Genomic DNA, 25,959 nt, shown 5'->3' with positions numbered 1-25,959 from the left:
AAATCGAAGCGGCTGTCTTAATAAATTAGGAAAATACGAACTTTTTAGCACTGGGTGAGAGACATGTCAGATCCGAGTGTCACATACTCTTTTCTGGAAAAATCTGGCCAAAAATAACTACCATGTGGATGGGGTCATGTCTGTAAACAAACAAGATAGGAATTTTCTCAAACTGAGGGAAAGTCACATGAAATTTAAGTAATTTAAGTTTCGCATTCTCTGTTTTGGAAAAAGTTAGCTGAAAACGAGCATCTTGTTACGTCTGACTACGGCATTGTATTTCGTAGAAAAAATTAGCTATAGATAAGTACCATGTCGATGCGGTTATTCCTACAAACAAACAAGATAATTTTCTCAAATTGAGCGAGATTTACATGAAATTTGAGAATCGCATTCTCTTTTTTCGAAAAAATGAGCTGAAAACGAGTATATTGTTACGTCTGACTACGGCATTGTATTTGGTAGAAAAAATTTGCTGTAGATAAGTACCATGTCGATGTGGTTATCCCTACAAACAAACAAGATGGGAACTTTCTCACACTGAGCGAGAATCACATGAAATTTGAGTATCGCATTCTCTTTTTTCGAAAAAAATAACTGAAAACGAGTATCTTGTTAAGTCTGACTACGGCATTGTATTTGATAGAAAAAACTAGCTATAGATGAGTACTATGTCGATGCGGTCATCCCTACAAACAAGAAAGATAGGAAGTTTCTCGAACTAGGTGAGAGCCAATTGAAAGTTGGCCGGAGATGAGTACTACGTGTCCGGGGTTGGGGGATTATCTTGAACTAACAATACTGCCGCCATGCTCAGCAGCCTAAAATGGCAACAGAGTTAACAAATTTTTCAGCTATCATTTTTGTATATTGCAGTTTCCCACCGACTAAACCCCTGTTCAGCGATATTAATTTCTTTCAAAGTAGTCACTTAACAATGCACCGAAATATTAAAGCCCGCTTTTGGAATAGTAAACACGTGAACGAGTACTCACACAATGGAGACGAAGTTTTGTCGTCAGTCGCATACTCGCCGGGATTTCAACTCTGTTTTAAGTCGACAATTGCCGGTATTTAAATGAGGATTTGTTGCGGTTTGACGTTGACGAGTTCTGCAACTTCCGCGGGCTCTCAGAAACGCGTGTAGATAATTTCCTTTCCGAAAAGTCACTACAACTACACGGAGTTTAAACTCGGAACATAATGAAATCCCGCATTTTAAGCGGCATCCTAAAAGCTTTTACGTCCTCGACCTTCCGTTAAAAAAGCGTTTTATGAAATATTAAGCCAGTTTAGTCGGGAGAGTTCTTTTCCCTATTTTCGTTCGAGAGGCCCTCGCCGGCCCGGGATTCTCTACGTAAATGAAAAATGCATCCCTGTTCTTATTTTCCGCTCTATCTCTCTCTCAGTATTTCCCCCTATATGGAGTGACCTCAATTTACTGTTGGCATGGATTGGCTTTCTTCTCAATCCTCTCAAGGGCCTCCACTCATGAAAATCGGACTGGCTCAGACGACCAAAATAATGCCTTAAAATGTCTCATTTTAGCTGCTACAAATTTAAGCGATGCGGTCCTTCGCACAGACGACCTACACAGTATCTTTTTTCACACGGATCAGATTCTCTCGCTCTTTGAAACGGAAAATGGCCGTGGGAAGCACAAACGGCACGTCCGGCTATCGGACACCGGACATTACATGCCGCAGTCTGTCGGCATGTAAAAGTCGGAATTTACGGTTCATCGGGTTACACCGGGTGTAATGAATCGCGGGGGCAAATTATTAACGATTTACGAGCCCGCGTTTATAACTCGTTTAATAAATCGATTCGGGTTTGTTCAGAGTACACCCAGGCGCAGTGATAATCATCGATGAATCATCTACTAATAAACAAACATGCTTTTTGGGTTGTAATCTGGGCGATTTGTCAATAGCAGAGAGGGTCATCTGTCCAGCGCAGAAGGACACTCGATTAATGAGAGATGGAAAATTGCGCTCTCGTTACAATACCGATGACATTTTCCGCGGTAATAATCCGCCAATTTGATTATTATTAGTGGTTTCAGACATGAAACGAACAATATTGGATAGTTCTAATATTATAATAAGGGAAAATTAGTAAATTTTGAAAGATTTTCACATCAGGAAAATTCCTAATTTCTACATTTGATCTCCTGATCGATAACAGATATACGGGATATCCGTTTTTGAAGCTCAAGGATGGAGATCTTGGTGATTATAAGAGATAGAAGAAAGCTAAAATTAAGATAAAGTTGCGCAATTAAATGCTTATTTAGAGTCGAATTCAAATCGAAAAAATAGCTTCGTAATCTGCTTAGTTTTAGAGATTACCCTATTGTCCGATACGCGTTTATTACTCATTAAATTGTGATCCCAAAGGCAACATTTTCCCTCTCAAGTAATGAAGAGTAAAAATTCCCGGTTCCTATTAAACTAACAAGTTTATTAATCCCCATGGCTCGTTTAATAATCATCAAAGTTCGAACTTTTTCTCCCCGCTCCTTTTCGAGCGCGCATTTCCATCGCGTTTAATGGAAACTTCTGGAGTTCAGCCCGTGTCCGCCAACAATGGCTCCGACGGCGGTAATTTGTACCGCTGTATTATTACAGTTTTTAATGGCCCTTTGCGTCGGAGGTGGCAAAAACGATGACGTCCTGCCGGGGAGAGGCTCAGGGGCCTGTGCTGAGAAGGGAACCCTCAGGGGGTCAGTCGAGGGCATAATTATCGCACTTGAGCTGAAAGATGGCTGGATGGTTGCCAGAATAAAAGTGTGTCGAGGGGGCGCTGCATCGATTCCTGCAGCATCTTTTCGGCTCCAACTTTGGAGGGTTTCCACAAAAGAAAAACATCGGATTTCCACTCCAGAAGTTTTCACTGAAAAAGCTCACAAACGAATGCAAATTGGGCCAATATAAATGACATTACAGTTTGCATAAAATTCCCAACTAATCCCAAAAGAATTTACATCTCCAATGTTTGAATGGACATAACAACGCCAAAATTTATTGTTCTCCATAAATAGCGCGTTTTAAGTTAAAATTTAATACGCCGATATTTTTATTATGCAGCGGCCAATAGAATAATTTTTCAAACGGGAACCGATGGGAAATTCGTGTATCCTATTTTATCGCGAAAGCCTGGGGAGAAATTATTTATTATCCGACAGGAATTTGGTTTTAATTTTTAATCCGCGACGTACATTACAAAATACGTTCCATAGAAATAAATAAATAAAATTTGGCTCTACATAGCGGCCATAAATCCCCCTTTGCGCCTCGCGATGAAAGCTCAAAAGCGGGGCGGTTATCGTCCTAGTGCAGAAATAAGTCGGAGATAGGTTCGCTCTACTTTATACCCTTACGGAAGGATTAATCAGCCAATGATTTTATTTTCTCAATGGCCGTAAATAATGTGCGATTCTCAGGGGAATTCTTCAATCGCAAATTCATGGGGAGAGGGCGCTCGAGGGACTTCACCCGGAGGAGAAAAAACAATTTATCGAGGTAATTAACAGCTTATCTGACTGGGAACACTTAAGGTCTAATAGCCAGCGAGGGTACGGGCCTTTTTTACCCGATTACGCCCCGAGTCATCATAAAACTGTAATGGCCGCTTTACGACCAGAAAATGCATCATAGCAGTTGCTGTAGCTGGGTGGGGACACCTTAAAAGTGGTAAATTAGACATTCTCTTTCTCTATCGACCGCTTTAGATTTGAGATACTGTTAATGGTTTTTATAATTTCCCATCATTCCCTCGTAGCTCACAATGAAAATATCCGTCATAATTATTTGTTTGCAATGCTCGGTTACACAGTTCCTTAACTTAATTACTTACCGATGGGAGTTAAAACAGTCAAAACGTTAACGAAAAGCACATCACTGTTTTTTAGAGACATTAAAACCACATAATTTTAAATATTGTAAAAAAATCATTGACATGTCGAAACAACTAAAAAATTCAAAAGGATGACACAGCTTAAGATTTTAAAACTTCCTAGGGACACGAGGTAAGCCACTGAACTGTTATTCATGAATATATGGAACCTTGCAATTATTAATTTTGTATGAAAAAAAATTAGGGAGGGTCAATATAAATTAAAAAAGTGAACATCACAAAGATTTAAAAACGTCGTTTAAAACTGAAAATTCGTAGACGCTTTGAAAAATTGATGCGTCAGTAATCCTCTATATTATTAAGGGTCTTGATAGATGATAAATTCTAATTTAACGGTTTTGCTACATGAGAAGCTAAAGAAAAAATTGGTAATACCTTTAATAATTGATAATAATAATTTTTATATCTAGAAAAATTCAATTTTGTCTGGTTCTCAGAAACAATTTATCCACTTAGTTGGGAAAATATCCACTTGAACATCGTACTCATTTTCAGCTAACTTTTTCCAGAAAACGGAATGTTGTAGTCAGTTTTCACAGACTTTTTACCCAGACCGAGAAAATTCTTAACCTCTCTATTTGTGAAAATAACCACATCGACTTGGTCCTCATTCTGACCTAACTTTTCCGGAAAAAAGAATGCCAAAGTCAATTTTGATATCTCACCCAGTTTTTAAAAAAAATAATCCCACCCTACTTATTTTAGAATTTCAACTCCCTTAACCAGTCACTAATTTACAAACAAGTTTTACAGGAGGATTCCAACGCCACTCCGAATTTTCAATTCCAAATTCACCAACTTAATTAAACGAGGGTAACAGTCCCAACGTCTTTATCAGTGCTAAGACGTTGCAGCGGGCCGAACCGAAATCCCTAAAGGCCTTGCCGGAAACTTGCTTCACCTGAGATCTCATCGAATATTGAATATAGGGTTCATTGTGCATTGGAGTCTCTCCGGGGACTCTTCAGGAATTGTAAATTGTGTGGAATTCGTTTTTAATTAGCCGCCATTGAACTGCGTGTGTGTTTCGGAAGAGTAACCATTTATCACAATTTTTAATTGCTTCGCTCATTTTCTCTGCACACAGCTTCTTCCAAATCAAACATATTTGCAAAGCTTCGCTTGATTGATTTGGGAGGCAGAAGAGGAGGAGGAAGAGGAGGAGGCGTTTAGAGGCGTTCGCCAAGTTTACGTTTCAAATGAAATTATGTTCGCGTGGTGCGGCGCATCGGGACACTTTAATTTCGTAAACTTCGAGTCGATTTAATTTATAGCACTGAGTCGATTAAGAAGCTTTGTTACTCTAATGAAATGAGACAAGAGCCGCGATTATTTGATAAATTTCCGTTGGATTTAAGTAGTTTCTAGGAACAACAAAATCATTGCACGAAAGGCAGAAATCTCCGATCGAACCCAAAGTCTTCTCCCCCCTCCCCCCATTATTCGTCGACATATCGCTTTGAAAGCCATCGTTCCAGATATCGGCGCGTAATACGTCTTTGCGGAGCTGGAAATGATTGGAGCAATGCCGCTGGAAATGGAATTGGGCCCAAATATGGGTCGGTTTAGCCTTTGCTTATGAGCCCAATAAAACGACAAAGGAAACGCGAGCGGCAAGGAAAATAATGAGTTTTTGATGGGAATTTTTCGATGTGCATCTCTCCACGGGAGGGGGTTTTTGACGATGAATTATTGTGCTTCCAGACCCAAGTACGTAATTTCAAGCCGTTTGATGGATGATGCGCGGCCGTTCCGACATCGATGTCGGCCGTGTAATTGCGATGTAATCTGAAATTCATGTGGTTCCTGGAGGAGACTTGCCAAAGCGACGGCTCGAGACGCAAGCTGATAGTCTGCAAGTTTGAAAATTTAATGACGATGAGACTTTTTTCGAGTTGAAAGAGATACCGTGCGGCTCTTAATTGTCCCCCCTCCCCGCTAATTTTTTAGCATTTTTTTTAATTCAATAAGACAAACAATACTATCTTTTCGTCGCTTATTTCTTTAAATGTTGTTTACATGACCGCTAAGGCAAAATGACAGGTGTATAAAGATTGAAACATGAGTCAAGTGAAACCACAAATTAAAGGTGTTTCAAAACAACATGTAATTGTGTAACGCAACTGAAAATCGATCGATTATGTTTTGAGAAAAATAGCTATAAGTAAATGTAAAACATATAATACAAATTCATTTTCATAGTGCATAAACAATAATAAGATAATTCGTATAATTTTTAATAGTAATAACAATAATAATAATAAAATTGTTTTCGATTTTGTGCTAACAAACGGCCTCTGATCATTTTTATAAATTATGTGGTAGTGTACAAAAGTGCTAATAATTTGTTAGTTTTGCGTGCGTTAGAACACAAAGGTGAGGCTGTGTTTATTTTAACTGAAATTAATTGAAAATATCATGTTGCCAAAAGATTGTTCAATAAAAGATTTTTTCTTTTTTTATTTTATTATTATTATTATGAATTATATTAATTATCTAACTATTTGTTATTTCCTGTTAACAAACAAGTTTTTTTTTAATTGTTTATGTACTATGAAACTGAATTTGTATTGCATCTTTTACATTGATTTTTTCTATTTATAGCTCTTTTTATCAAAAACTAACTGATCGATTTTAAATCGCATTGCACCATTAAATGTAGTTTTGCAACTCCTTTAATTTGAGATGTCACTTGACCCATGTTTCAATTTTAAAAAGTCTGCCATTTTGCCGTGGAGGTAATATAAACCATATTAGAGAAACAATAAATCATCAAAAGATAGTACCTTCTGTCCTATTTAATGCTGCTTTTGAATGAAAAAATAATAATTAGTTAACGGGGGATACAATTTAGAGTCACATGGGATTTCGACACTTAAGCGGTAGGTATATCGAAACTCATTATAGTAATCGAATTTCCATGAAAAATTACCTGAAAATAAATACAAGTCGAATCTATTTTTCTTCTAAAGCATCTGTTTTTCCGCCCTTCACCAACATCCACCCTCATTTCCCATTGGCCTTTATTCCTTTTACCGGTTTAGCGGTCCTTTTCCCACAGCAAAATTTTCCCCGACAGCAGAAAATATACAAAGCTAATTCCCCCGAGCGTTAGATAGGTATATCAAATACGTCAACTGCAGCAAACAAAATGGAAATAGTTGAAAGACACCGTTGGCGAAGCAGTAACTCCCAGCGGGCATTTGGCGAGTACTTTTGCCGCGAGTAATATTTGAAAAATCTCGTTGCGGTTGTCTGAAGACCCTTTTTATCCCCACACGAGACCCAATTTTTCCATTCCATTGCCTTTCTGATTGATGGCGGAGATTTGAACCGAATTAAACAGCTCAAATTTGGATCCGCATTTCTCGTAGCCCCAACGAACCAAAAAACCTCGTCAGCTTATCTAACAACTCGGACATTTCTCCGGATATGTAGCCTGATCAATACGGACCGAGGCACCGCCGATTACGACGGATTAATGGTCCGGAATGGCAACGAACACTGAACTTAATTTAATTTGTAATTCGTAAATAAGGACGGAATAAACCAGTTTTGCTCCCTGTTTATTCAGTGCGATCGGGGGCACTTTATCTCTTGCTCGGCGTAGATCCAACGATTCCCTTAACGAGTGTTTGTGCTGGATAATTGATGGTATTCGCTCTCCCGATTCTCGGCCAGATGTACCGGAAGCGAAACGTCGACTATTTCTTATACCCGGATGAAAAGCGCGAAATGATGCATTTTAATTGCACGCGAAACGCTTTCAAACAGTTCCAATGCGAATTTTTTTTCAGTTTACAGAGGACAAGTTATTTACTTGAGTTACTTGAGAGGCACCAAAATTGATATTGACATTAGCTTTTTTTCAGGAGACGATAATTCAAAAATAAGTACGTTCAATCAATTTGGGATTATCCTTTTTTGAAAATAATTAAATGAAAATAAATCCCATATGGATGAAGTTATCTTTACGAGGAAGGAAGTTAGGAACTTTCTCGAAATGAGTGAGAGGTACGTCAAATATTACTACACCATTATCTTTTCCGGGATAAATTTGCCAACAATGAGTACCATGTAGATGGAGTTATCCTCAGAAATACGAAAATTTGGAGTTTTCTCAAATTAAGTGAAAGGTACCTCAAATAGGATAACAATGCTCTTTTTTTTAGGAAAACTTAACTAAACATGAGTATCACGACGATGGGGTTGTCTTCCAAAATATAAAAATTGACCATTTTTTCAAACTGAGTACGATATACATACGTAAAATTTGACATCTTTGTTGTCTCGGATGGAAAAACTGGCTTAACCTTTGGATAGTCACGCAACTGTCTGAGAGACCGGGTCACGTCTTTTTTCCATTTAAAAATTAAACGCAACATCGTATAACGCCATGCCCTTCACTACCGTCATCGATCAATGCGTTCATTCTTTAGTGATTATTTGGTCACTGAGATGTAAGTCTGTTTAACCGAACGGTGAGTTTGGGTGTCAGAGATTGGCGATTAGTAACGTAACAAAATTTTGAGCACGTAATTAGTTGGTTTTTGTGTCTTTTTTCCATTGTAAATCAAGAAAACATAAAATTTAGTCATGGAAGACTACCAAAAAAAATCCTATTTGAAAAACCTTTTGGAAGAGATAAGGCTAAATGTTGGTGAGAATCAATTAGAAGTGTATGAAGATGAACCAAATGAATGGGTGCAAGATAATTTAGAATTTCTCGATCATCAAAGTGAGAACAGAGTAAAAGATTTCTAATTGTGTTTATTGCGGCTGGAAAAAAATAGGAAAACTCAATTTTCATATTATAAATGTAACGCTCATATGTATATGCTTAGAGCAAATTACAGAAACATGCCAAAATTACCGAGAACTAGAATAGTGTATGAAAATATCTGTTGTTAATACGAATGGAGGCTTTTGGGCTTTTTCCGCAATTTTTTATGTAATTTATAAGTATACTATTAGGTGTACAACTTTGCTTCCGCCGTTTTTGAATAGATGTATGTAGCGGTAAGTAATGATCGAAATAAATAACCCCATGTGGGCATGCAGGAGCCTTGGGCACCTGTTAACATAACCTCATAAAAATATTAGTCTATTGGTGTCTTCATCATAAAGTTATTCGCGATTGAAAATGTCAGTGTACGAGCCAAATTCTCGTCATTTGCGGGAGGTTTTACTTTTCTGCTTCAATATGAAGAAATCTGCTGCTGAGGCTCATCGAATGCTCTCAGATACTTATGGGGAAGCCACTATTAGTGAAAGGACATGTCGTGAGTGGTTTCAGCGCTTCAAGAACGGTGATTTTCACGTCGAAGACCAACATAGCGGTGGAAGAAAGAAGGTTTTCCAAGATGCGAACTTGGAAGCATTACTTGACGAAGACTCGTGTCAAAGTCAACAAGAATTGGCACAATCATTGGGAGTGACTCAACAAACAATCTCAAAACGCCTCAAAGACATGGGAATGATTCAGAAGCAACGATATTGGGTGCCGTACGAGTTGAAACCAAGAGATATTGACAGGCGTCTGTTCGCTTGTGAACAGTTGCTTGCAAGGCAAAGACGGAAGGGATTTCTGCATCGTATTGTGACTGGGGACGAGAAATGGGTTCATTACGATAATCCCAAACGCAAAAAGACTTGGGGATATCCCGGCCATGCTTCCACGTCGACGGCCAAACCGTCTATTCATGGTTCCAAAATCATGCTCTGTATTTGGTGGGATCAACTCGGCGTAATATATTATGAGCTGTTACAACCAACTGAAACAATCACAGGTGCTCTTTATCGAACCCAATTAATGCGTTTGAGCCGAGCATTGAAAAAGAAACGGCTGCAATACAACGAGAGACATGATAAAGTGATTTTGCAGCACGATAATGCTCGACCCCATGTTGCGCAAGTGGTCAAGAAATACTTGGAAACATTGAAATGGGAAGTCCTACCCCACCCGCCATATTCTCCTGACCTAGCTCCTTCTGATTATCACTTGTTTCGATCCATGGCACATGGGCTAGCTGACCAACACTTCCGGTCTTATGAAGAAGTAAGAAATTGGATAGAATCGTGGATCGCTTCAAAAGATGTCCAATTTTTTCAACACGGGATTCGTATGCTGCCCGAAAGATGGGAGAAAGTAGTGGCCAGCGATGGACAATACTTTGGATCCTAAAGGTATAATTAGTTTTTTACAATAAAATCGCGAAATTCGGAAAAAAAACGGCGGAAGCAAAGTTGTACACCTAATATTTAAGTTGGTTATAATTAAGAGTTAATAATTCCTATTTGTTTATTTTAAAGAAAATGCGTTAATTAAAAAAAATTAACAACTAACTTGACTAAGGTTTGTCTTGTTTTGAAAAACATTCTTAATTTTTATTGCAAAAGAAGTCATCAAAATTATTTTTTGGACAACCTAATCTCACAAACCAGCGTGACTAGCCTTTTCATAAATTTTCGCGTGACTGCCCAAAAGTTAACATGAGTAGGTACAAGATGGGCCTTTCCTTAAAATTGGACCTTTCTACAGTTTGTAAGAGATTTGAAAATTGACCCCATTCATTGTGATTATTTTGAAGCAATAATAACAAGACATTTTAATCAAAACCTCCATTTTAACAAGCCTAATTACGACGAAACAGTTCGAGTGGAACCTCCATGGCTACCTGCCTTCGTTAATGATCGAATGTAGAAAATTTAATTTGCTTCAGTCTGTATCTTGATAGCTGCCTTGGTAGCTGCAACTTTCGAAAAGTGATTCGATGGAGAAGCGGACACAGGAAACTAGAGATCGTTTCAATGACATCAGAAAAAATATAGAGGACTAATTTCCGATTTGCAAAAATGTATAAACCTGCCGCCCTATCGAGTCTCAAAGGACGACCAGCTTACACAATGGTATGTTTGCTGCGAATATTGTAAATATTCAGCTATTTTCAATTATATTCCGCTGCGAAACATTCAATTTTTGAGTGGTTTTTAATTAATGGGCACGTTTCGCCCATTGGAACGTCACCGGGGAATTTTCAATAAAATCAATTTTCAATAAAACCAATTTTCGAATTGAAACCACTTTTTTGACAACAGCCCTGTTGCCCAACAGAATTCCATTTCATTTGCGTCCTTGAAACGCGATTTGATTAAACTCATTATCGATTGCGCACAAACACATACAGTTTAAACTGCATAACCAAATAATTCGCATATGTCCAGGAAGGTGCGGTAATAATCCGATTAATAGTTATTCGCGTATGGCCGTAAACAATTAATAAATTACTCTTGATTAGGTGCACAAACAAATGCAAATTCAGCTTTATAGCGTACGCCATAAAAACCAGTTATTAAATATTAATTAGCACACAAAATTAATTTAAAACACAACAGTCCGGGAAATTAACAGGCGTTATAAAGCGTGCGGATTATACGGTGATTGCCAATTTCCAGGGCAGGGATTACTTAATAACTAATTTTCGAACCAAACAAACGAACTCATTAGCAAGACTAGTTCGTTCCGAAATTTTATTCGATTTAGAGGAGAGTTAAAAAAGAAGACTCAATTACACATTGTTAATCGGAGATTTGAATAGAGAATAACTGAAGGGCCCATTTAAAAAAAATCAATGACCGACAACGAGCCTAATAATGACTATGTGTAAAAAAAGACGAGTGTAATTTCGGCTGTCTCCTAAAAAACGGACGAAGCTATAATTTGGTTATTTGTGAACGGATTTTGACGAACCAAACACTAAGTAAAATGATATTGTTCAGACTATTAAATAGCGCGCGAAAGTTGATTTTTTTTTAACTCAACTTCTTCTGTTTCAGGTATCAATTACAGAATTTTAAATTGAACTCCCTTTTTTTTACTATTTTGATACAAAGTATTTTTCTGAGTTTTACGACAAGTTGACTTTAAAACAACTTTTGACTGAAAAAAAAAATGAAAAATTTGAACAATATATTGTCATTAATGTTGTTATTAGCGATAATTATCAAGTGTCAATTTCAGTTGAAGATACTTAAAAATGAATTTACAGATACGCTTGAAGCATATTTCCAAAGCAATAAGAACTCCAATAAAGCAGTACGTCTTTATTCTATCCGTTTTTCTCATAAAGAAATACCTAGTCGTAATAAATTTAAACGTTTAGAAGATAACTTACGACACTAAAGATCTTTTAAAAGGCCAAAAAAGATCACTGCGTGACTTTTGACTAGCCATATTTTATGATGCTAATAATAATAACATCGATTTTGAACATTTATTGTAACACATTCTTGAAGTTGTTTCGATTTTTTCCAATTAAAAATTGTTATAACATTAACTAGTTATACGTCATCAAATTACGGAAAATATTTTCTGTCGAAAAATGTTAAAAAAAACATGTAGATGAATTTAAAATCTTGAAGTTGACATCTAAAGCAGAAAACTTTGAGATAAAAAAAGTCAACTTTGAAACTATTTAGTAGCCTGAACAGTATGATTTTATTTGGTTTTCAGTTCATAAAAACTCGTTCATAAATAACTGAGTTATAACTTCGCCCTTTTTTTATGAGACAATCGGTATAACTTGGAATTTTCTAGAACTCTCCGACTTAGAACGACCGGATTTTCACTAAAATGTTCTTTTATTATTCGATTTTATTATTCGCAAACGCACCGATTGAAACGTGTTTCGAAAACAAACATTAATCAATCGTAAACCCGTATCAAATTTTAATTTGCGTCCAACTAAAAAACGAAATTTAAATTTCGCATCAGAATTAAAAAACGAACGCGGGGGCAGATTATTGTAAAATAATTCGGCATCCAATGAAAAAAAGCCCGGGAAATTAATTTTTTACATTGGAATGCGTGTATTGAGGTAAATTGCAAAGCGTCCGCTCGTGAACGCTTTTCAATGGGGGGATAATGGTAAACAACGTCAATGCCGAGTTGAAATTCCGGTTTATTTCATGACCCAAATAAACCAAAGAGAGGACAAATCTGCATATACGAAAACGCGGATACACGGCAATATAGTCCAATTTTTCATGCCGGCAACTGACACGCTCCGGCGCTATGAGGCCAATTATTGTGTGTGCATTCCGTTTTTATTTCGTCCATGGAATCGGAATTCTCATATTTCTGAGCTGCGTGCCTGGAAAATAGCGAGAAATTTCGAGCATTACGCGCACCGAGTAAGTGCTCTCTCTTCCCGTTATTCCATTTATAATCTTGAAAACGGAACTGAAGACGTGGCCGCCCATTCGAGCACGTTCCAGATGCAGCTGCGATTAACCCCCCTGTCTTTGTTTGGACGTCGATTGTTTTGGCACGGGCAGGTGTGCCAGAGTTAGAACTTTTGTTTAATTAAAGTTTAGATGCCGCAAAGCTAACGGTAATGTTTGAGAAGGTTAAAATTCTTTCCAGATCCCTGGCAGGATGCCGCATTGGGTATCCTTTATGTACCATTTAAACATACATACCTTCTAAAGGATCAGGTTTACTGCACAGACTTTCAGCAGATTTGCATTTAAAAAATGTGCCTTTATGATCAGAAAGGGCGGTATGTTGAGATTCTCGACCGACCTCAATTTATGTTAAAAGTAATGGTTTATAGAGTGTTCAATGAAAAAAAATCCCCTAGAGGTATTAAAAAAGGGCGACATATTGTTATTTTGTCATATGTACATGTTTCATTAATCCTTTTTAAAAATATTGATCACCGAAGTATTCGATACAAACAAATTCTTTCGAGACTTAAAATTAAATATGTACAGTATTGACCGTAAATATAGCAACTGTTAAGAAACTAAAATAAAACTGGAAATATCATTTTGAGAACTCAATATGTATCAGGCGTATAAATTAATTCACGACCTTTTTTTAACAATTTAGACTTTTATTTATTAAAAAAAGAGCGACAATTTAATCATCAAAATAATTGCCCTTACTTTCAATGCATTCCTGCCATTTATCAGGTAATTTTCGAATTCCATCTCGGAAGAAAGATGGTGATTTTGATTGGATAAAATCTTCCATTGTTTGGTGGACTTCTTCGAGAGATTGAAAGTGTGTATCGACCAGGTGATATTGTAATGCTCGAAAAAGGTAATAATCAGAAGGAGCAAGGTCTGGTGAATACGCCGCATGAGGGAGAACTTCCCAGCCCAACGCGGAGATAATGTCAACGGTGTATTTTGCCGTATGTGGTCACGCGTGGTCATGCAACAAAATGACTTGCCTTGTTCCACTACCATTAAAAGGTCTTTTTTCCTCAATAGCATCCCTCCATTTTATTAATTGGTCTTGATAACGGTTAGCAGTAATAGTTTTTCTTGGTTTAAGTGTCTCATAATAAATTACACCTTTGGAATCCCACCAAACACTCAAAACAATTTTTTTCCGTGGATGTTTGGTTTTGCAGTACTTGCTGATGGTTCTCCCGGATAAACCCACGATTTTTTTCTCTTAGGATTGTCATACAATATCCATTTTTCATTTCCAGTAACAATTTGACTTAAAAAGTCTTTTTTTCTGAATCGCGTCAGTAGACACATTGCAATTTCGCAGCGTCGATTTTTGTTTTCTGGGCTAAGATTATGGGGTATCCAGCGACCTTCCTTTTGTATCCTTCCTAATTTTTTCAAACGTATCGAAATAGCTGGTTGAGTCATTCCAAGTGCATCAGTAAGCTCTTTTTGTGTTTGGCAGGGATTTTTATTGAGTAAGTTCTCCAACTCTTCATAGTTAATCTTTTTTGGTTTACCGGGGCGTATTTCATCTTCAAGATCAAAATTTCCATTCCGAAACTTTTGAAACCATTTTTTACACGTATTATAAGATACAGCATTCTCTCCCAAGGCTGAACAAATCATGTCTTGCGCTTTTGCAGAATTTTTTTTAAGTTGAAAAGTGAAAAGAAAACAGTGCCTTAAGTGCTGCTTGTCAGACGACATTTTATTTTGTAATGTTCTTCGCGGTTAGATTAATCAAATTAAATGGTTTGATAGTTCATAAATGGCGCTTCAAAACGGACTGTATAGTTAGAAAAAATTGTAAATTCAGATAGGTGTATTAACCAATTTTATCTAAGGGCCAAGAATTAATTTATACACTTAATATTTTCTTCAATGATTATTTAACATTTCGTTTAAGATACTGAAAAAAAACATAATAAAAAATCATACAAAAAGCATTAAAAAATTAATTTAATTTTTCGCTGACCAAAAAGATAGTAACTTTTGCACTTCTTTAGATTTTCTACAACACAAATTGTACGAAATAGAACCAAATTCCATATTTAGTTCATATTTAGTATAGTAACTCTTTTGTTAATTACAGCATCACATCTCTTGGGCATTGCCAGAATTAATTTATTAACATAGTCTTCACTAATTTGTCCCCAAACGTTCTTTAATGCAAGAAATAAATCATCTACATTTGTATAATTTTTGCCACGAATCTTCGAGTCAACAAACTCCCACATGTTCTCCATTAGATTTAGATCTGGGTTTTGAGATGGCCAATGCAGAACGGATTTTTTTAAAATCTTCTAACCATTTCTTGACGAGCTTCAACAAATGCTTGGGATCGTTGTCCTACTGAAAATAATATTCCAGGGACATTTTTTCATTCATATTTGGTACTAGATGTTCTCTTAAAATGTCTCTATATATAAATCTATCCATATTTCCCACAATTCTGTGAAAGGAACTCATTCCATGACCAAAGAAACGTTCCCACACCATTAACGATCCGCCGCCATGTTTAACTGTCGGTGCAATGTACTTTTTGTTTGGTCTTTTTCCCACAGGACGTCTAACATAATTTATACCGTCACTTCTGAACAAGTTAAACTTCGATTTGTCAGTGAAAACCACTCTTTTCTATTGCTCAGGAGTCCACTCCTCGTATTGCTTAGCAAAATGCAATTGGACCTTTACGTTCTTCTTGGATAAAAGTGATTTTTTAGCTGGCCTCCTACTAAACAGTCCTGCATCCACTAATCTTCTTCACACAGTTCTTGCACTAGCATTTCTTGCCTCTATTTCTATTATTTGGCCAAGTATTTTAGTTGATGGTAGAAATGGATCCTGTTTTGCAGTCTTAACATTCATGTGATCGGTTTTTTCTGAGGGAACTTTAGGTCTCCCAGGGATCGGTCTCGAGTCAATGATACCTGTACTCTTGTATTGTGCAATAATTCGAGAAACTACTCGACTTCTTTTTGCCCAAACTTCGACTAATTTCGGTAGGATTTTCGCCACTATTGAATCGCTCAATTACAATCTTCTTTAAATTGCCTGAAATTGTTTTACCTCGACCCAATGTTTTAACAACTATTGTACGATGCAACTAAATTGTTTGCAATACTAGATATACCAAATTTTACGGCTTAAGTAAAATATAGTTGAAAGAGCAGAAGTTGCTATCTTTTTGACCAGTCAACGATTGAAAAAAAATTAGTTCCGTGAAACGGAATTTAACCATTGAAAGAGTATACATCGGCTTTATCAGTATCTATTCTGACAAATATAAAGAAATGATTTGGAAATAGTAAAGGGATGTAAAAGTATTAATTTATAGAAAGTTGTTATATTTATGGCCAATACTGTATGCACATAATAATCCAAAAAACGCGGCAACGGATACTTTTCGGAAAATATTACTGAAAGACCTCCAGAAAATAAGTACGAAAAAGTGCGGCAGCTTGTACTTGAACAGGAGGACCATAAATTCAGCTGTCTTTTAATAATGAAATCAGCGCCCAAAAAAATGCATTTCCATGTACTCCGAAACTGTCCCTTTTCCCACCTCGCCCGAACAAACGGCAGATAGACAAACGACGTACAGAGAACGCCGCAAATTTCATTAAAACCACCTCTCGAGTTTCGCTGAAAAATGCCGGTTGCCCGTCCCCAAAGGCCCCAAAGACGAAAAAACAAACAGAAATAAATGCTGAAAGCACGTCAGCCCGGAAACGTGCGCATTTATTGCGCCCAACAAACAAATAACCTCCCTGAAGACTTCCTTGAGGATCAATTTGCAAAAGAAAGCGGAAATCATTTGTATGCAAAAAAGAGGTAAAAAAACTTACCACTTGGTCGTGGGTCCAGTAGATGGACGGGGGTGGCTCGGGGCTATGCTTGATGATGCAGGTCAGGTTCATGGTACTTCCCTTGTTGATGTACATTTCGGGGCCCCCCAACAGAGTCGTGACAGGTTCTGCGAAATAGAAAAAAAAGAAAGCCTTTAGTAAAAAATAATAGAGCTTTTGTCATACGTTGCGCTCCTAAAAGCACAGTGCGGAGCCACATTTGCAGGTAATTAGAGGCACTATTGTTTCGGTTGGCGGATAATTAGACCGTCCAAAAGGGCCCCATTTTATCGACCAATGGACTTTTCACGTATTGGGTAAATACCCACAAACTCTGTTGCCAATTATGAGTTTTTTATGAAAGCCTCATTTTCTATAGACTCCAATATAAAATACTGAAATGGGTACAATTTCGGTAACAAATCTGACGTCGACAATGAATTAGGGAGAAAAAACTAATTTGAAACAAGAAGTTAAAAGTAAATTTATCTTCAAAAATAAGACAGTTACATGCTAGCTCTAGCAAAGACAGATAGGACTCTAACAGAGATAGCTGCGTCAAATCTGAATTTACTATTGAATTTCTGTTAGGACCCTGTGAGATGCGCGCGGTGGAAAGAACATTTATAAAATTCTATTAAATATAAGAAAGCTTTAGAAAGTTACATAATGGTTCTAACCAAAAAAGATAGACATAGGTCGAGAATGGATCTATTAACGCCAAATATATAACTTTTATAAGTAAATTGACTTCCCGTTCCATCTTTCATTTCCGACCAACTTTTTTTCCTGAAGCCATTGCTGTTAATAGATTTGACCTAGCTAGACGTTTTCTTGAGCCGAAGAGGGATATTTCTTATCTTAGAAGTCCTTTGAAGTATCTATTTACGTTTATACGGCTCCATCGCTTCCCTTGACGCATTTAGCTCGTGTTTGTCGCTTTCCATCCCTGCGGGAAGTTTATGTAATCCCAAAGACAAACAAGGTGTTCGGCAACCGCGTCAGACGCGGTCTTTAATCCCAACAAAAAAGTCCTTTTCAATATTTAATCCGGCGATTATAAATATGCAAAAATGCAAATCAGGAGTTGTTTGTGTCCAGACCTCGAAATCACTGCGATAACAGAACGCAGCCGGTTCCGAAAACAAAACCGAATACATTTTTAATAGCTTCCGGTTTAAATATGAATAGGACTCGTGTTTTAACTTTTAATGGAACTCTCCAAGAAGGAGTTTCCCACCCATAAATTTCCATATCAATGAGGCCGGTTTGCAGGCTCGAAACTCTTTTTCAAGACTTTTAAATTATCGTCTTAGAGACGCCCTCCCTTTCTCTGTCTCTCTTTTATTAGGAAACATAACGGGGCACGTTTAATATTGCGTCATCCGTCTCCCGAATCCGACGCTAATGGGGCCCCCCGTCCAGGACCGGGCTTAACTTGTCACCCCGCCCATTAAAAGGAAATTAGCTGATTTACTAAGTACCTACAGCCTTTTCAATTTGCATTTTGGTGGCTCATTTATCAAGATTTCATCACTTTTTTCTGCTTTAATCCCAGATTAGTCTGAAAGGAATTGCGCGGAATATCTATGAATCAAAATTGCGGACTATTCGACTAAGTCAACTTCAATAAAACCACATCAGCAACCGGAGAGTACACCGTTACTTGGGGGGGGGGGGGGGATAAGCGACTCCATCAAAGGGAGATTAGCCAAATAAGCCGCGCTCTAAAAACCCATTTTTCAGCATCAAGCACTCTCCATTACCTGCCATTAAAATGCAAATTACAGACCGACGCCTCTGAGCTTTAGAACAAACGACGTCAGTAAATCAGCATAATTTCGAGACGTATAATAGAGACTTTGACGCCCTGCCGCTACCTCCTCCCTCCTCCCCCCTACTTCTCGAGAACTCGATAAGGAAGTGAGGAGAGGGAGGGAGGTTGTGAGGCAGAGACGTCATCTCATGTTATGCAGAAGTTTAAACATGAGGAAGTTGGAGAAGCGTGTCGAAGTTTTTGGAACGGACAGAGGGATGGATGGGGCAATTGGGGGAGAAAGTTCAGAAAAATGGCCGCCTGAACATGGGAGTCCTGGGAGCAGGTCGTTTGTTGTTGTTGCCTGTAATTGTTTTAGAGAGATCTTCCAAACTTCGTCTAAACTGATATTTGCAAAGTTAAGCAACGAAACGGCACTGTGAGTGGCGTAAACTGCCGAAATTAGAAAGAACTCGGTTGCAAACGGAAAAGTTTGCCGTTGTGGCACGGGAACGTGCAGAAGTTTATTTTAGATCTGTCTTAAAATATGAGCTCGTTTAAAACTTTGGAGTTTGTTTGTTGTTGCTGTGCAATAAACTGCATTAATCCAGGCGGGATAGTTTGCCCAGAAATCGCTTTCGCATTGTTGGGAACGTCGAGTTTTGATGATGGCTCCCCAATTCTCAAAATAAGAGCTGACAGTAACGTAGTTTAGTAGTTGGTTCAGAAAGAACAGTGGAACGATAAATTAATCATCATAAATAATAATCTTTACAATAACTCACCTACAGGGATACTGTGAACTAGGTGAAATCTGATCTATCAAATTTCTAAGAATGAATAAATCGGAGACCAGAAGTGAAACGGTATATTTATCTTGAAAATAACTAAGTTGCACAACACCTCTGTACAGTCACTGCATTCAAAATAATGTGTCTAAAGTAATGTAGTAGAGCAGCTACATAAATGCTAAATAAAATGTAGCATCACCAACCAATTAGCTATTAAGAAAATTTTGTTTTTGAAAATATTAAATAATTTTCAAAGGAAATACTGTACTTTCTAATGAAGCTAAGGTTGTCCTCAAAACTTGCCTGGTGAAGTCAGGTTATTACGAGAATTTACTATTGGTGCCAGATTCGAATTCGCTTTATCCGTTTACAACTCTCTTATTTTGCAATATTAATTCACTTGAGCTCCACCTCTGATAAAGTTGTTCTGCAGCTCTCTTATTTTTAAAGATTAACTCATCGTTTCACCTCTACTTTCCGACTAACTTTTCTCAAAGAGTTCATCGCTGATGTCAGATTTGACTTACCTCTATCCCCGATAAAGTTGTTGTGCACCTGTCTTATTTTGAAAGATTAACTTATCGTTTCATGTCTATTTTCCGAAAAAGTTTTTCTCCCAAATTTGGGAAATAAAGTTGAATTTAACATCAACCTTTCCCAGGATTTACTAACTACTGTGCGCCACTAACAACAGAAACGAATGGAACAATTTACACGAAACGCTACCGCATTGATCCCTCTTCATTAACATAAGCGTGCCGCCTCATTTATCACGGGCCGCGCTGAAAAATAAGCTGCACAAGCCCCATATTCCACACAATACGAATGCAATTTCAGACAAGAGCCATCATATTTCTGCAGTTGTGCTTAGATTAATGCATTTTATTGCGTCGAAGCTGTACAAACTCCCCGTCTAAGTTCGTAACAGTCGTAATTCACGACCGCAGTATATGTAAATAAACTCCGGACCATTTCGAACCTCGCAATAATAATACAACGACCGGAAAGTTTTATGCACGTTTCGGCCGGCTCATTCTAATATCACTCATGTTTGGAGCGGAGCGCTGTTAACTTGGAGAGAGAACAACAGTCGTTTAGCTGTGCTTTTTGTGCTCAAGATTATGATGTTTCTCGGGTGTTCGCAGTTATAGAGTAACAACATTAGCGCGGGAGTAATTCCGCGTCTGCAACGGCGATTAGCGCAAGAGCGAGGCTCTTTAATGGGGTGAAAATCGAAAATACAGGTTGAAAGGTGGTTTCGAGCAGGCCTGTTCGAGAATAATCGTTTGAAAAATGTGCTTGTAGCAGGTGCGTAAACATTAGCCCAATTTCAGCTTACGCAAGTGCACACGTTGACACATCTCGTTAAACTTACCGACAACTGACAAATACATCGAGAGGCCTATAGGTGGAGTGGTGCCCACCTGACACTCGTAGGTCCCAGCATCTCTATGTTGCGGATATCGCACCTGAAGCGTCCAGTCCTCCGTTTGGGGATTGTGGAGGGCGATAAACCGCTGATCCGACGTATACGTGAACCGGTTGACCGTCAGCAGGTGCAGGTCTCGGTGCCTGATCCAGGACACCTGAAAAAAAACATTTGCTCCAATTCTGTGCCAACGAATTAAACCGTAAATTTCCGCGATATAATCAAGGCGTTCCTCTATTTAATCTCGTTAAAGCCCCATAGATCAGTGTTTGCCTCGGAGCGTAGTCCCTTTTTTTAAGCCCTTAGTGTAACTACGCCCGAACTGAAAGCGTTTTCATGTTATTAACTTCAATCCAAACGAGTCTAATTTTCGAACGAAAAATAGTATCGCGCTTACGCCTAATTAGGTGCTGCTTTTATGAGATGATTATGCGCGAATAATAACGTCAGGTCTGACCCAATGGAGCTAGGAAAAATGTGGCATCGTCAATGAATTGCTGCGAAAAGTTAATGGGAAACGCGAGATGAGACGGAAAGTTAATGTGTACACGTATTTAAATATAAAAAAGTGACATAACGACTCTATGGAGGTCTGGAATGCGCTGAGATAAATCTAGAATCCACATTGCATTCCCGAGCAGAGATTATTTCGAAACCAGAGATGAAACGATGAGCTGAGGTTCAAAAATAAGAAAATTACACAATGGCTCTAAGAAAGATAGAGCTCTGTTAATTCTGATTTTAGGAATGAATTTTCCAAAAAAAAAACCTCGGAAACGAGAGGTAAAACGATTTTGTTAAAGAATTTAAATAAGAAAAAAGATACGCAATCCCTTTATCGTCAAAATTAGAACAAATTCGCCACATACATCGCCGCCAAGATTCCGACGACATGCTATACCGTTTTTGCAGCAATTCATCACTATCAATGATCGAGTCTAATCGAGAATCTAATCAATGTATGTATGTAATGTAGATTAAATTATTGCTATAGCCATAATGTAACTATTTTGTTTTTAAACATTAGCGTTCCACCTGTGCTCTCAAACTAACGCATTCCCGATACTTCACTCCTGAAATCGAATTTAACACAGCTCTATCCCAGTTGGAGCCATTGTGCAACTTAGTTATTTTTAAATATATGTATATTCAACATTTCACCTCTCGTTTCCAACTAACTTTTCTTCAGCAATTCACGCCTGATGTCAGATTTGACACAGCTCGATTCTAGTTAAAGCTACGGTGCAAGTTTCATATTATATTTTTAAAGACCTGCCATGGTGCAGAGGGTAAGTATGACGCAGAGATCTATACAGACCTGGCGAGGCGTTCCATTGCAGCCATTGTCTTAAGATCCGAAACAAACGGCCCATCTATCACGTTTCCACCCGCTTAATGATAACGGATCGCACCGTCGCAGAATTCTGCAACCCTGCAACGGACGAGGCCTTGGGGGGGACAGGGTCTCCGCAATTAATGAGCTCAACTGCGAAGACGTCGGAGGTCTGCTTAATGTACGGCCTCGTCACGACCGGCTCCGCAGGTGGCCTCCTCCGTACGGCCTCTCGTCTTCATTAAACCCGACGCTAATTTTTCATCCTAGAGAAGGAGAAAAGCGGCTTTCGTCCGGAAACGTCCAGGGACGAGAGATAATCCCCGCGGGACGAGAAGAATGTGGAAACTACCTTAAAGGAGGGTTAAAATTCCGGTCCGCTTCCCTTGCCGGATTAGTTAATATCCTTGTTCCTGGCAAGGCAATTTAATTTTCATGTTCCGGCAAAATGTTTTCTATGTTTTACGTGACTCGCGTGCCGGACAGCCGCGAGCTGCACAGCCGGCAGTTTATTGCTGGAGATTGTTACAGCCCTTCTCGAAACGTCCACTTTGTACAACATTCCCCCTTTCCCCCAAAGAAACCTAGTTAAAGTCGCCGAATTCTAAATGGTCGAATTACTGTGGCTTAAACATCTCACTTTTTCGGGCTGGCGTGTCGGAAATCGTTATCTGACGGCGGCGGAGTCCTGAGTAATTTCTTCGTCCCAGGAAAGGGGTTAATTTGTTCGATAAAACTTGCAGTTGTTTCGAGGTTTTACCCTTTTTAAACGGCGTTCGTCACGAGCTATTTTAATCGCCCATTTGGGAAGATTAACTGCAAGCGGTACGATTCAGGCCAAGAGCCGCGACACGCGTTTCCGGGTTGCAATATTTATGCGCTTGTCGGCGCTGCTGTAGTAACCCAATTGCAAGTAATAACTTTTTTCAGTGCAATTAGTCTCTGACATTAGATTTTACTTAGCTCTATCTTTCACAAATCCGTGGTGTAAGTTTTTTTGTTTTTAAACGTAACCTGATCTATCTTTTGTCAGTAGAGACGTCAGGATTCATCCTAGTTAGAGTTGATAAAGTTCTCACTTTCCGCAGGCATTGTTGGTAACTGACCTCTCGTTTTAGCCATCAGGATTCCTGCCCAAAAATCTCCCCTGCCGCTCGTATCATTCTACATGCCGCATCGATCATTCGAACAATTTATTTCCGACATATTTCCTATCGGATTCCTGGCCAGTCCATCAGGTTTCCTATTATTTGCGGGGGATTAAAACAGAGGAGCGCGTTCGGCATGTTTCTTTTGTCGGGCAACGTCAACAGACCGCAAAAAATGTTGCCCTTTGCGGATTCCGGTGTGCCCCCTGCGAGATCTGCTTTCGAATGTTTATTCAAATATTTGCCGCGAGTCAGTCGAGGGGTCTTTAAGATTTATATTAAATTCGGTATTTGCGGAGTTATTCATGCGGCAGGTAAATGCGTGAGGGTATCCGGAGAGCGGCTTCGTGTACCTACTGTAAATTTGATGTCGTAAAATAATACCTACTTTCCATTGTTGCACGACTCGTAGTCGCGTGGTGCCCAATCGATAAGCGTCAATCGAGAGACCCCTCTTTGAGGGCAATTTTCCCCCTTCGAAGTCCATAAACAAAGCGTTGGAGCCGCATTTGCTCTAGATAAGCAAGATAAGTCGCCGGAAGCTGGGAGGGTTCCGATCAGGGGATTTAGCCGTTATCGCCCGATCTTATAAGGAAGTCGATAATCTCTTTCGATATCCACCGGGCTGTCGCTTGTTTGCGCCTCGAAAAGGGACGAATGTAGGCCGACCTTGAGAGAACGTGCCGGGAATCGCATTTCACAGACAAATTCGATAAAAAAAAAAGCAGTGGTATTTTTCAGTAATTTTCCCTCCTGCGTGTCAGAGTGTCATATTTATTTGGTGCTTCGACCCGCATTCCAGCTCGATGGGTTCCTTAATTAAAGGCAGCGATTTCCTATTGGTAAACAACCCGAAATATCCCCACAGGAGCTCGGTCTGGCACCCAAAAAACAACCACGCCCGTGGCATTTAATTTTCTGGAGATATTTCTCATTTAGATGCAAATATAACAAAAACACTGGCCCGGAGCGGCGTCCGTCCTAATGACCCATTTCTATTTAAAACCCCTCGAAATTCCGTAATTAAACGGAAACATTTTTATTTGTGCACCTGGCGCTTAATTAATTAATTTAAAACCCGTACAATATTTATGAGGCTCATTTGAAATTCAAACGTTCCGATTAGCGTGATTGAAGTGTGTGTTGTGTGCCGGCACTTAATTTCATAACTGATAAAGTTACGGGGCGCGTTTTATTTGCGAAACGGGGCTGAGCCCTCGTTTAATCCCCATTAGCTGTGCATCCATATGCAGTTCGCGTGAACCGGACCGTTTCATTTCCGCATTAATAGTGGATGGACCAGCCTTCATTAGCATTTTAACCGACTTGTTTTTCGTTTTGGCTATTCGGTTATTTGCTGTGATAATCATCAAGGAAGTTTTGATTAATGATAAAATTTAAGATCAGCAGTGAATTTTCTGATAAAAAGTTAATTACAAACGATAGAGGCACGTTTATGTTTAAAAGTAAGCAGGTTACAGGTACAGGAAACAGCGTAAACTCAATCTATCAATCAATTAAGTTATAGGAAGAAAAGGAGGAAGGGACCCTTTCATACAACTTCTAAGGCTACCTGGCTGGAGAGACCCGCTTCAAAGGTGTCAATAGAACAGAAACTGGTTCACTCTAAAATTAATTTACTAAAGTACTTTTACTTCTTCTAACTAAATCCTTCTTAAATTAGTCTCGTCATTCTGTTTGTATAATCGATATTATCGACATTTACATTGTTAACGGGCGACGGTTTATACGACAGATCATTAACACAATTTAGATTTTTTTAAATTATTTTATTTTTTGTTATTTAGTTTAAGAGACATTTTGGAAGAAAGGTAGTTTTTTTTACAAATTACTCTCAAATTTGAGGCACATTTTTAATACTGGTGTTGCAGCAATTTGTCTTGAAAACTCTTTTTGGAAGTGAAACAATTTCCAGCAATAATCATGCAGTTAAACAATATTCCCGTTTTAATTTTACTTAAACCGCAATTTTGAAAAAAGCAGTATTTTTATCAAGCATTGTACTCAAAACTGAGGCAAATTTTTAATGGTATTTATACAAAAATTCGTTCCTTAAAGTGATTTCTGAACGTCTAACAATTTTCCTACTTGAACTAAAGGACGATCATTAATACGTTTGCTCAAAAGCGCGTCCATGTCACAGACCCTCTTTTTAAGATACTACATTGACTATAAATGAATTTTGTTTCTATTTACCACACGTGTTCGATGTACATACTAGAAATATTTCCGAAGTAAATGTTTCGAGATATTTCCAAGGTACTTTAAAGGTATTTCTAGGTCAGTGTGTGTCAATTACACCACAACATAACCCTGCCTTGAATAACTTTCTGTCTCTGTATTTTCTGCACTGATTTGACAAAGAGCGGTATTCTTCCCTAACCCCCGACTGTAGCAAATACCAATGCCGCAATGGCCGAAACAAGGCCTGCGGTAAGCGGATTTAACCGCGGCCCACGAGTCAAACAT

At 38.4% G+C, this 25,959-nt stretch overlaps 1 protein-coding gene across 2 annotated transcripts in view; it reads right to left on the bottom strand.

The window, feature by feature from the left end:
- Window positions 1-25,959, bottom strand: part of LOC136418562 (zwei Ig domain protein zig-8-like) — a 58,045-nt gene that overhangs the window by 8,207 nt on the left and 23,879 nt on the right. For both annotated transcript variants that reach the window (XM_066404663.1, XM_066404664.1), the window contains 2 exons: window positions 20,935-21,145; window positions 17,013-17,140 (listed from right to left, as the gene is read on the bottom strand). In XM_066404663.1, coding sequence (XP_066260760.1) covers window positions 17,013-17,140; window positions 20,935-21,145 — 339 coding nt within the window. The remainder of the gene's footprint in view (window positions 1-17,012; window positions 17,141-20,934; window positions 21,146-25,959) is intronic.

Source organism: Euwallacea similis, chromosome 35 (assembly GCF_039881205.1).
Source record: "Euwallacea similis isolate ESF13 chromosome 35, ESF131.1, whole genome shotgun sequence".
Lineage (NCBI taxonomy): Eukaryota > Metazoa > Arthropoda > Insecta > Coleoptera > Curculionidae > Euwallacea > Euwallacea similis.
This window is presented reverse-complemented; position numbering and strand designations above follow the sequence as displayed.